General features: G+C 46.6%; 1 protein-coding gene across 1 annotated transcript in view; it reads right to left on the bottom strand.

Annotated features, from left to right (window-relative positions):
• The window catches only part of LOC149369736 (uncharacterized), a 75,087-nt gene that overhangs the window by 24,992 nt on the left and 36,823 nt on the right, over window positions 1-13,272 (bottom strand). Inside the window, exons 5-7 of the mRNA XM_089576276.1 lie at window positions 10,379-10,517; window positions 6,053-6,235; window positions 4,035-4,169 (exon numbers count right to left, since the gene is read on the bottom strand). Of these exons, the coding sequence (XP_089432402.1) occupies window positions 4,035-4,169; window positions 6,053-6,235; window positions 10,379-10,517 (457 nt within the window). The remainder of the gene's footprint in view (window positions 1-4,034; window positions 4,170-6,052; window positions 6,236-10,378; window positions 10,518-13,272) is intronic.

Genomic DNA, 13,272 nt, shown 5'->3' with positions numbered 1-13,272 from the left:
TGTGCGATTTTTCAGTTTCTGAAGCAGGGTTTCAGCGACTGTCATCAAGACCGAAGGGGGTAACCCGCCGCCAAATGTCGGCTGATTTGATCCTGAAAGCTCCTATTCATCTGATGCGGGCACGCGTTTTTGATACAAGATTCCGTACAGTGCGACGCAGCTGCTCTCTTGACAGTGTTCGAGTGCACGGAATCATAAGGCAACAAATCGTTTTTTGCACGAAGGTAATAGCCTCAGGCAACGCGTCTTTCTGAGAAGGTTAGTTTCTAGTCTAAAAACTGTAAAACAGCTGCGTCAGGTAGTTCATGGGTAATATTCAGTAATATATAAAAGCGTCTAAAACTTCACCTTCTGTGACGGGTAGGTGAAGGTCTTCTACTTTTTTAAAGCACTAAAAAACCGTCAGCATATCGAAATAATTTACCCCTCCCCCTCAATTTGGAAACCTGCCTAACTGTCTATCTACATTTGCTAAAAAATATCACACAGAATTAGAGCCCCGCAGGACTTAATACAAATACCACAACGCTGCAAAAAAGGCAAGTTGTCAGATATGATAAAAGTATATCTCAAGCAAAACTGCAGTGAAGAGACGGAATTATCGAATTACAAATCTGATGAATTAAAAAGGTCGCCGCTAGCTTCAATGCATTATTTCAGGCAAGAAAAGCTCATCTTGAGGGACCGAATAAAGCAAGTCTTGTACATCTACAGAGAACCCAAATCCAATATGATCGGTGCTAACAGGAAAATGCATGACGTTCCCAGATTTTTTGTCACGAAAGGGCCATGCATAGTGAGCGCTTTAAGAAGCTTCTGCAGAAAGTGGCTAACGTTTCTCTGCCGCGATCCTTCTTCGCTAGCAATAGTGCGGATAGGGATTTCTGGCTTGTGAGTCTTGGCTTTATAATAAGCATTAGGCTATTACCCCTGCTAGTCTATGAATGCTGCTTGCTTTGCTACGCTGGCCACCCCGAATGTCTGGTTGCTCAGAAGCTAGCGTCACTGACAAACACAGCAGCTCACCTCACGGAGTAGCACTGGAGATGCATGTTGAACCTGTTACTGTTGTGTTTAGGCAGCAAGTAAGTTACACGATACAGGAAGAGAAGTCTAACCATCCTCGGAAATCTTTTCTTGCCTGAAAATGCAATCCGCCTCGTGATAAAAGGCCCAAAAAATTGGCGTCGAGACTAGTGTTTCAGCACACAAGCTATATTGCGTAGAGCAGTAAAATGGCTTTAAAAGCAAGAAATGAAGAGGACCAGGACCGTTGTGTTCTATAAGGTTTGGACTGCTGTGGAAGTGCCCTCCTAAAGATGCAGCCGCGCCGGACAATAAATGATTCCTAAATGGTGCGCTAAATTTGTTAGAGAAAAATACCCTTAGACAAGGAGATTTGTTTTGTTGTTCTGCCTAATGGAATGTGCAATGCAAAAGCGCAGTCGGCAAGCGAAAAGAATTCTGTTCCTGTCAAAAAAATTGCCTTTAGAGTAAAGACCAAGTTCATCAACTTTTTTAAAGATTTTAAGATCAGCTCACTTGCCACGGATATACTGAATGGCAGAGGTAATAGCATAAATGCTTTCTTTAGAGCAAAAGACCCAGAAGCCAGGAATCCCTCTCCGTACTTTTGTTAGCGAAGAGGGTTTGTGGCAAATAAACGCTACCAAATTTTTTTCAAAAGCACCTTAAACCGCTCACTTTGGATAACCCTTTCCTCATCAAAAATTCTGGTGATGTTGCACATTTTCTTCTCAGCACTGATGATATTGGATATGTGTTCTCTGTATATGCACAAGACTTGTTTTATTCGATCCGTCAAGATCAGCTTTTCTTGGCAGTAAAGGAATGCAGTGAAGCTAATGGCGACGTCTTTTCAGAGCTCATCAGGCTTGTAAGTAGATAATTTCATCTGTTTATTGCAGTTTTGCTTTAGATTTACTTCTATCACCTTTGACAACCTGCCTTTTTTGCAGTGCAATGGTATTTTTTCACATCGACTATAAAAAGTTTGCAAAAAGGCCGGATGTTATACTACTTTTTTCCACTCTAAACACACTCTCAAAGCTTTACAGATTGACAAATCTCGAGACCTTTCACTAGTTTTAATGCAAGAATAACAGGAACAAGTTCCTGAAATGTGCGAATCAGTCCTCTGTGGTGCATAGATTGTGGTAAGACGTATGTAGATCAGAGGGGACGTATGTGAATGATCGCCTGAGTGAACGGTGCAGAAATGTGAGGGAGAGCTCCTGGTGGCACCTGGATGTGCACTGTACGAAACGTGAATCTAGTGAAGTTTCAAGTGCAGTGCCCAGTTCTTGCCCAGCGAATCCGCCGTGGGTAGCTCAGTTGTTATGGAGCTCGTCTGCTGACCCGAAATTCACGGGTTGGATCCCTGCCACGGCGGTCGAATTTCGGTGGAGGCTAAATTCTACAGACCGGTGTACTGTGTGATGGCACTGCACGTTAAAGAATTCCAGGTGGTCGCAATTTCTACACAGCCCTTCACTATGGCTCCTTTCATAGCCTGAGCCGCTTTGGGACGTTAAACCGTCACAAACCAAACCAAAACAAGTGCTGGAAGAAGCTAATAACCCAGTGCGACATCGAACTGTTCACCAATTTACCAGGGTTGCAACATCATCCCGAAAAGCAAAGCCCAACTGACGCATAACCGTAAAGACAGAGCTGATGAAACGCGTGAGGAATAGCTGTTTGTCCAAGCCGTCTGTCGCGCTGTCTTCGAAGGAATTGCAATAGTTGTGTTCTTACTAATTATTTTCCTTGCCGCGCATCCCTGATGTCAGCCCACGGCTTGCCTATGTATTCCGCTCTGCGGTACATAATTAACAAGTGCAAATTAGCGCTCGTGTGCTCCTCCTCTCCTTTACTGTCTTCGCCTGGCTGTCCGCTATGTCACGCACATTTCTTAGCTCAAATAAAAGCATGCCAATGATACCGAGGGTTCCTCTTGCACATTGGAAAAAGGCCTGTTTCTTCACCTGGAGATAGCACCACAGCTGTCATAGCAAGCGTCTAGCTGTATGTATGATACGAACAGAGTAAGTGAAGTATAAATGTGGTACTTAACCCTGTTTACATCAATCGTAATTCTCTGAAATGGTAGCTGAGTACATGAATATACATTCACATATCCAGAAGCTCTTACGCAGCTACACTTTAGTAAACAAGGTTAATTTTCTCTGCAAAACTAGGAAATTCGCTACTGCAACAATTTTCAATTGGTTCTATTTCAAGGAATGAAAATAAAGAGGTTCGTGAAGCACTGACACAGCAAGATACTACATTTTCACAAGTGCGTTCCATTTCACATGCACGATACTATCTGTCTAGTCCAATGCATGCAGCGTGCCTCGAGATATAGTGTGCAGATGCAGTTGGTGATGAATGCTGCACAGTCTTCCCTTCTGTACACTTGTCACATCTAGCGTTTGTCCTCATTCACAAGCGAATTACCGACACCATGTCTATCCCTATACCGGACACATTCCTTGAGTTTGTCGACGCTGTTACAGTAAGTCAAGCCATTGCTTTGCTTTAGTCCTCTAGCCGCACATGTCTGAGGATTGAAAATGCTAAACAGTAGTGTAGCACTAAGAAGCACGCTGTGCTAGTGAATAATATGTTATACAGTTCATCTTTTCTAACCGAGAAGCAGCAACCTAGCTTTCCTTTCAGGTACCAAAAAGGGATTCTACAGCTGGCGCCTAACGTCTAGTACCTCTCAAGGAGCAACATGCTGATAAAATAAATGCGATATTGCCATTTCCTTAGCCTTTAGTGCACACGTATCACGCCTGAGGTTTGATTATGCAGCACATTATAAACATTCACATCGTTTATTAATTTCAGCGCATATGGGTTCCTTCCAGACGAAGCGCATACAAGAATTGTCAAAGGGATTGTCAGTGTGCGCACTGTTTCGAATCTAGGAAATTAAATTTAGCGGCACTATGCTCCCCACACCTATAATTAACAAATCAAGTGCAATAAATCTGCAAACAAACCTTTTCAGCCAAAGTGTCATCATTGTCGAAAGTGGCCGTTTTCCTTGCGTTCTTGTCGTACGATTGCACAGAGAGGAGGCCGCTGTCATAGGAGAGCCTCGCACCCAGACCATACGGGGAGAATCCGCCACAGAGCTGCAGGAAGTGGTGGAAGGGGCATTTGATATTCAGGACTGCTAAAAATGAATTCAAGCGCCTAGAGACACCGTACTTCGCCCGTGGTGCTTTGATAGGTTATGCGACACTACTGACAGTTTAAAACCTCTACCCTTGCAGAACTAGAACAGTGATTCTCAATCGACATCCGATGGCCCAACGGTCTTATGCTCGGCTGTCCAAACATACGTTGAGGCTCGCTTAAAAACCAGTAATAAAACCAATCACTCGTATTCACTATGTCCTTGCATCTGTCTTGACCTTGTGTTCCGTCTATTCCCTACTTTTTGCGCTATGGAACCTCATGTAGCCGCTAGCCCGAACAATCACCGCGCTAAATCATGCTAACACCATCCGTCATGTCCTCCTGTTTCCATCGGCTTGCCGTCATTTAATGATATTGACATCCCAGCTATCAATGGGATTAGTTGACGTATCACAAAATAACTGCGCATGTATTACAGGGTTGGTACCACAAAGTGTTTGCAGTGAAACGACATTCGGGTGTCGGAGCTAGCCTTAGTGTTGTTGCGTTAAAAAGCGTTGATTATACGATATTTGCTGAGGAAACTCATACCCTGTTTTTTTTTCTTATTGCGCAAATCCTAGAGGTTGCACTTTCTAAGAAGTCAGCTATACCGGTCTTCGACTGAGTTACCTCACCTATAACATGCATATCAATTGACATTGATTTTTTTTAATATTCCAGCTTTTATAACAGTGTCAGTGCAGTTTCAGACACAGATGCAAACTAAAGATGCGAGCTCGGAAGTGAATGAACAAATCGATAAAGATACTGAGGATTACTGAATAAATGTGTCACCCTTCGAACAAAATCACATATGTATAGAGAAGTCGGTCGTAAAGAGAAGGCAGAAAGACAGGTTTCTTCACAACACAAAGTGAACAAGGGAGAGGGAAGGCTCATGCTTCTTATCACCGTTTCGAGAACAGGAATTCTAATTCTTGGCGAAGTGTTCAGCAATGCCAGGGGTTAAATGTTTTTCCCTACGAGCAGGACGTTCTGATGGGAGTGGAGGGTGTGACTGAGATAGCTGGTGGCATGAGAAGTTTGAATTTTAAATTCAAACAGACGCACACCCGGTGGCTGTTCCTCTGCACCTTTCTAGTTTACGCCATTTTCTGTATGTACAATCACCAACTCCCCCAAGCTTCTCCACATCCAGACGGACTATGCCTAACGGGCCTACGCCGGCATGCGTTCTCGTAATGAGCTCTATGTGTTGTGCATTTGGTGCCCGTCTTTAAACAGTGAGCCTTCGTTTATCTGCGAAACAGATATCTGCCACCTTCCACATGAATACCTACTCTTTTGTCCTCGAAGGACTGCGATGTTTAAAACCTATGCTAAAAACCAGGTGAAAAGGTAAACTGCCTGCTTTTCCCATGTAAACGTTTACACCTGGTGTTATGCTGCCATTTGTAGATCACTTGACAGTAAGAACACATATCATTTTAAAAACTATCAAAAATCTCCGAGTCAGAAACTTTCACAACCTTGGAAGCATATTGTAACGGCATACGACATACGCTAACCAAGAGCGCGCTGCGCTATACAAATAAAGAAGAGGCGCGGGGCGAGCGCGAGGGGAGCGCGCGCGGCGCTAGCGCGGCGCTAGCGCGAGAGGTAGAGAACGAAAGAGAAACGCCGCGGCCGGTTGTGTCTGGGTGCGTCTCTCTGTGCCTTTCTCTGCGCGGGCCCGCCGTCCCATAACATTTCGTGGCAGCGGTGGGATTCGAACCCACGCCTCCTGAGAGACTGAGAGACACAAAAAAGCGCAATTTGATATTTAGCACGCTTAACATGCAGAAAGTGAAACGCTCGGCCAGGTTTTTCTTACGAATGAGACAGCCACTATCCTTGTCCTGTTGCACTGGTTGAAAAACCTGAATGTGCCGATGTTTTGGTTTCCGTCGTCCGGCCGTCTTGCCACGTATTCGCGGGCGTGTAGGCTCACGGAGAGCACGAGCGCCGGGTGGTGCGGCATGCGGCTCATGTAAAACAGCAGTTCGATGGCATTTGCCTGCAAGACAGCAGCGCAGATTAGATGCACCCCAAAAGGGCAATGCGCCGCCTTTCTAAGAGCGGCGTACTGTTTTGGGCAGTGAGGATGGGTTAGTTCGAGAAACTGCCAAAGGCATAACACCATTCAGCATGCTGTAGACTGCACAGAACTTCCTGGGTGCGTTAAGCATCATGTAGTCATTGTTTCAGCGGTAACTTCCAGCCAAGCACTTCGTTACGGTGTTTTCGCCCCACTACACAGTGAGAGATATGTAGCTGCGCTCTGCCCAGGTGGTTTGTACAGCAAGCCGGGCATTATGTACGTGAGAAGTTAACTGAAATCATATAATGAACGTTTTATTTGTTATTTTAGTAAATTTATGCTGTGTATTTCAAGGCCGGTGAAACAGAAGGTGAGCCCAGTTTCTAGATTCTAGATCGAACTCCTAAATACCCTCCCCTCGCAAGACAAACAGCTGTACGTCGCCCGCTAGCGCAGTTTCATCTGCCGTACACCCAAACACTACTCGAACTCAATTCATGTCCCCACAGATGAAGGCTGTCAAGTTGTCAACTCTGAAATAGGCAGTAAAAGCTGTCATGCTAACCTATGGCCTCGGCAGGAAAATTGCATGTGCATTCGGTCACTCGACATTGAAATTCACCGCGCCTCAGCGGTCTTTATAGTACTCCTAACAAAGAATATTTGAAAAAGCGGAGCTTTAGTGGAAAGCTGACGATGCGAACTTGAGCGCATATAGTAGTAACATCCGGGCCCTTTACGAATAAAACCAGCTCTATCTGTGCAAATGCAGTGCGTCAGTGAGGCCGATGGAGAGACCAGTGAGCTACGCGTCATAACCTCTACCTTCGAATAAAATCTATACTTCAGTGACGCGCGAAACAAAGCGAAAATCGGAAGTGATGGAGAAGAGGGGCAGAACCGAGAGCAAGAAGTATTCGTGAAGCATTATATTGCGGACGGAAGGGCTTAAAGAGAGCAGATTGACTTTACTGGTACGATGTGAAGTTCTCGGGCATTGGTCGTCCGAACGACCGCCAAGATTGCCACCGGTTTATTTTAGAATTTACGTCACACAGGTGGCGCAGCTCTTTACATGGGCAGAAATGAGGACAGAAAAGATTTTCGGAGCGAATTTAGGGCGCGGATTAAGCTCTGCACAGATATGATCATCACTGCTTCAATCACCACTTAATCTTGAAAAGTGTAGCATCGGACTTTCGACTTCCTGCTAACGCTTGATTCGATGGCGAGAAATCTGCTGGCCAGCCTCCTCATGGCGAATACTTTAATGGTATGCGGGATGGAGATATGGCATACCAAATGCAGCTTTGGAGTTTGTTCATATCAATGGGACGATGTTGACATTGGAGGCCAATTGAAAGGGTTGACAATAAACTGAAAATGCAGTGTTTTGGTTTAGTTTACATCATCTGCAGTTGCTTCTATACAATGATATCGCTCAGCCCACGGGCCTTTGGCATTTGAGGCCCATTGTAGCGCAACCGCAGGAACTACAATTTGTTGCTACGAATTCAGTGTCAGCATCCAAATGTTTAAGCGCTTCTTTCAAAAGTAGGCAGGACCCATTAGAATGTACTGAGTTACTTGCTCCAAGTATGCACTGACTACACGTACCGCTCCAGCGTTTTCTATTTCACTGCTCCCTTACTTCTTTGTGACTGCCCCTGCTGCCCTCTCTGTGGTACTTAAAGGCGACAGTAGTCTTCCCTTGTCCTATGCACAAGGCCTTCCGAGAAGCCCGAGTACGGAGATATTGGCGGTTAGCCACGCGCCATAGCACAGGGTGTACAAAAGTACGTTTTAAAAACCGAGACTGACATTATTATAGCTTTGATACTGAACTGAATACAAATTGCATGGCTGAAATCCGAATCGAGTGCGAATCGAAGTGATTGAATGAAGTAAAAGAGAAATCGTAAATTTCTAACAATATTCGGCACTTGTGCGATTATTTGTACGAAACACAGAATCGCGCAACACCGCTATGCGCAGGCGGTGGCACCATGATAAGGGGCTAGAAATTGTGCAGTTTTATCGATAGCTGTCAATATAAGAACACATTTATTTCCACTAGAGTGTACGCAAAAACAGTCAGTATATTTAATGTTGGCCGTTGTGTTATATTAATGAGAAAATTGCTTTTTGCCCCTGGTGACGATAGCGAATAGTCGTGTGCCATACCTTATGTTGCGGAAAACCCGTTTCCCCCTTAGTCGCGACGCGGTCCACCACCCTCACCACCATACGTCGAAAAAACGCAGGCTAGGTAAGGAGGAAAGCTCCCTCATAGGGGATGCGGAAGCAGCCACGGGAGTAATGTAATATCTTAACAGCGAACTATGTCCGCCCGGTTTTCTCTGGAAGAAGCTCTCATCTTAGGAACAGCAGTACAGTGCTTTCGGCCGTGAGCTGCTCGTGGCGCACCTCGCCGTGAAACACTTCAGTTTCTTACTGGAGGGACGAAATTTCGTGATCTTCAAGGACCACAAACCACCACTACCATAGCACACCATAACTGACCGTTTTACGCGACGGCCGGAAGCCGCCTCCATGCCGGAAATCACTGCTTAATCGATTGCCTCCGCGCTCATTTCCACGTCGATCGACCGTTTCGGCGTGCCAGTGGAGTCATCATCGACAGAGGCCGCCATTACGAGTCCGCACTTTTCGCCAGTTTGATGCAGCTTCTCGGTATCACCCACCTCAAGACTACAGCTTACCATCCGCAAGCCAACGGCTTGGTCGAAAGGTTACACCGCCAGGTGAAGGCGTCGCTCAGGGCTGACGACGTTCTGGAGCACTTGGCCACTCCCTTGCGAGTCGTCCTTTTAGGCCTTCATATGGGCCATCAAGGAATACCTCAGATATGCCCCTTCTCATCTCGTCTACTGAACATCGTTGCGTCTACCGAGTGACTTCGGTGCCGGCCTGCCAAAACCGTCGTTTGTCCTTTTTGAACGTCTAAACACTCTCCTGTCCTGTATCTCCACCCCTACGACACGCGCTCGCCAGTGCAAGCCGATCTTTGTCCACCACGATTTGAGAGACATCACTTTAATTTTATTCTGTGTGCATTGTGCCCTCAGTCCGCTTCAGGCACCCTATACTGGACTCTGTCTCGTCGTAGCGCGGGACGACAAAACACGTTCCGCGTCAACGGTCGCTACACTTTCGTCTCTCTGGACCGCCCAAAGCCTGCCCACGTCGACAACACCGCACTTCCTTCATCACCTGCCCTCTCACTTTTCTTTCCACTTTTTCCCAACAATGCACCTCGTTGCCATGTTACACCTCGCCGGAAGATTGTTCTCTGGGATGACTCCGTCTCCTGAGGGGGAGGCCCTGTGGTGACGCATTATCGCCGCGCGCTGTGAGGTGAAGAAGCGAAGAAAGAGACGCGCAGCAGCTGGAATAAACCAATTTGCAACTTCTTCGTCTACAGTACATTTGATTCTTTAAGCGAATCTCACAGGAGGATACTCGTAAGTCGTAAATTCTCACCACATCCCTAGCCATAGCGCTACTTCCCTACCACATTAGGATCAAGGACGTAGCCTTCCGAGATTATTTGTGCACTTTTTCATAATTCCGGCAGATTTAATAAGTACGCCGCTCTCACGCCATTTGTTTTCAAGCAGGAAAAACTAGTCTCTCTCCTCTCCCAAACAGATGTCTTTGAATAGGGGTAATTACTTCCGGCTTTAAACTGGCACTTAAAATACTCGATGCCTTACGCTTGGCGCCCTGCCTCTTTTACTTGATTTTGATACTGTACTTTGATAATTTTCATTTCGAACAGTCGTTCGAAAACCGACAGGTCTCTTTCTTACAAGGGATTATGAACTACCACAAAGTGGAACTGCGTTCAGAACAAACTGTGAACGCTGCTGTGATTACAGAAGTCATTGCTTTAAGGTGTAGTCGTTGACGTCGCTTCGTGATGCCCATCTCATACTTTGAGAGGTGCGTAGTGGCAAGCGGCTTGGCGTGACAAGTGGTGCAGTTCATTATGCGGCCAGTGAGGTTGCCCTCTGCGCCTTTCTTTAAAGCCAAGTGAACACAATAACCACTTAAAACTACTTCAAACCACAGGGTATCAGTAAAGGAGAAACTTACCAAGGTGTGCCCATATGTGAAATTGAACCTGCTAGGGAATGCGTACACATTCGGGGGGGTGATGACGCAGTCTGGCCTGAGGTCATCAGAGTAGGAGATATGCCCAATTGCGATGAAGATCTGCGGCGAGAATACTTGCCTGAAATCCAAGATGAGTGGACAGTGAAAAAAGTGAAATGACTCGAATAGGTGATATAAGAATACGTAAGGAATGTTACACGGCTTCGAGGAGCAACGTTTTATGTTTCGATTTTGTTTATGTATTCTGCGTCTTCCAGTGCATGATCAGTATCACTTCACTAGCGGTGTAGTTTTCATTTGATTATTTTGGCAATAACTATTGTTCAAAGTCTGCTTAGTTGCCTTTTAAAAGATTTAACCTCTCAGCGTATACAGGGTGTTCCGTATTTACCTGTCTGGGTTGTAAAAATTTATCCTGCGCAAACTACTTGCCTGTTTGGGTTCAAGCACAGACCGTAGGGTAGGTTATGGCAGTCTGCGTTTTTCGGTAAATAATTTAAAGCTCGGAACTTTCCTCAATTGTCTGGAAACTGCAGTCGTCTGCGCAGAGAATTTTCGTCTAGGCGAGCGGAAGAGCAGATTTGACAGGCTGCGGGATCTGGGGTGTTCGAGACGTAACCCAGCTCAGAGCAGGGATATTGGTTGTCTCGCTGTGCGCAAGATGGGGCGATCTCTCCATTCGGCTATCGTAGTCACCTCGGTGAAAAATTCTAACCTCCTGCGGAGGCAAACTAGAGGAGGCTAACCAAATACACCGAAGAGAATGATGCGTGGCCGCCTGAATTGGTCTGATTCAAGCCCGGCCTCTGTACGGAAGATACCATGCTCAGAGTAAATAACGATGTTGTCAGAGACTTCAGCAAAAAAATACGAAAGCCATTCTAGGCTTAGATCTCAAGAAATCTATCGATATAACGTCAGCCACGGCGCCATTCTCGACGGGCTCGCTGAGCTAAGAGTAGGCGAAAAACCTACAACTACATTAGATCATTCCTGCGAGACAGGACGGCGAACAACAGCTTTCAGGGCTTAACATCGGAGGAGTTCCCGCTGGGTAACAGAGGCACTCCACAGGGGGCTGTGCTCTCACCCTTCTTTTTTAACATCGTAATGAGGAAGCTCCCCCGTAAGCTTGGGCATCTCGGTGACTTAAAGCTAAGCATCTACGCGGACGATGTGACCGTTTGGATCTGCGAAGGGAACGACTGGTACATCGCATCCAGGCTCCAAGAGGCAGCAGATATAATCAGCAAACGCGCAGAGGACGTAGGTTTATGCTGTTCGCCAGAAAAATCGGAGCTCCAGGTAATGACCAGCAGTAGCAGGAAAATAACTCCAGATATCAAAATTAAAATCAACGGGAACGAAGTCCCAAACGTAGATGACATTAGAATATTAGGTATGAATATTAGGTAACAATATCAACCGCATGGGTAGTAACAAAAGCCTGATTAAGAAATTAAAAGACCAGGCGGAGCTCGTAGTCACAGTACTTAAGAAGACCTCCAACAGAAGGAGTGGCCTCACGGAGGCTACTAGACTGAGATTCGTACAAGCTTTTGTCACGAGCAGAATCTGCTACGCGACTCCATTCCTAAATATCGACATGACCAAAGAACGGGAAATAAACACCATAATTAAGATATGCACGAAGTGCGCTCTAGGACTCCCCATTACTACTTCTAACGGCATTGTAGAGAAAATGGGGTTGCATAATGAGTGGAAAGAGCCAGCTGCGGCGGTCAGGATATCCCAGAGAGAGCGACTCACAGGAACGGCGGAGACTAGACAAACCCTCGACTGGGTAAACCTACTAGCGCCCGGGGAAAGCAAAAGTGACAGAGAAAGCATAGATCGAGAAATCAGAAAGCATCTATAATACCGAAGAACATGCACCCCGTACACAACGAGGGGAGGAGGAAAAGCAGAGCTAAGCACCTAGCTAACAAATTGGACAAACTCCCGCCGGGAACGGCCACCTACACCGATGTAGCGATCGGGAAAGAAGGCGACAGAACCTCGGTCGCCCTATTAGACACCGGGATCGCCATAGGAAGCGAAAGAAATCGAGATCTACCGCCGGTAGAGGTGGAGGAGATTGCAATTGTCATTGCCATTCCACGACCAGGCGTGAAACACGTCGTCAGCGATAGCAAAGCGGCGGTTAGGCATTTTAGCAAGGGTAGAGTGAGCAATCGTGCTGCCAAAATTCTGAACGAGTCGTCTCTCGCCGAAAGCGTGACTATAATCCGGACCTCAGCACACGCCGGTCTCGCCGGCAACGAGGCTGCCCACATGCTGGCCCGCTCCTCGCTATTTCGGGGTGCTGCGGACGCCTCCACAACAACACCTAATAGCAAAGAAACTATTGGTACGTTTAGGGATGTAACCGAAAATCTGAAGAAAGACCGGAGGATATATGCGCTACCGGATAGATTCCTGAGTAAAAAGGAATCGTGCGACTGGAAAAGACTAAGCTCGAAATTTCTTCTCGCCCATGTGGAGGAGTTGGACGGGTGTCAGAGGGCGGAAGAGGGACGGTGCAGAAACCGAAATTTGTAGTTTCTGCGGCCACGTGGCAACATTAGATCACATAATATAGAGATGAGTTCGTGCCCCAAGGTGCAACGCGATTAAAACTAGCGATGAATGGGAGACTAAGCTATGAAGCTCTGACGAAAAAACTCAGCGCTTCACCGTCCGCCTGGCGACCGAGGCTGATGACCTCTTCTCCTAGGCGGGGTCGGATGTCCCCCGGCCGCGGTGCGACAGGCTTCCTCCCTGGACGGCTGCATGCGGTCCCGGAGGTGCCTGCCGCGCCATATTCGGCGGAAATAAATGTTCTTCCTCCTCCTCTGCGCGCAGACCACTCC

Source organism: Amblyomma mixtum, chromosome 1 (genome assembly GCF_055824585.1).
Source record: "Amblyomma mixtum isolate Tamu chromosome 1, ASM5582458v1, whole genome shotgun sequence".
Taxonomy (NCBI): domain Eukaryota; kingdom Metazoa; phylum Arthropoda; class Arachnida; order Ixodida; family Ixodidae; genus Amblyomma; species Amblyomma mixtum.
The sequence above is the reverse complement of the archived record's forward strand: the minus strand, read 5'-3'. Positions and strand labels throughout refer to the sequence as shown.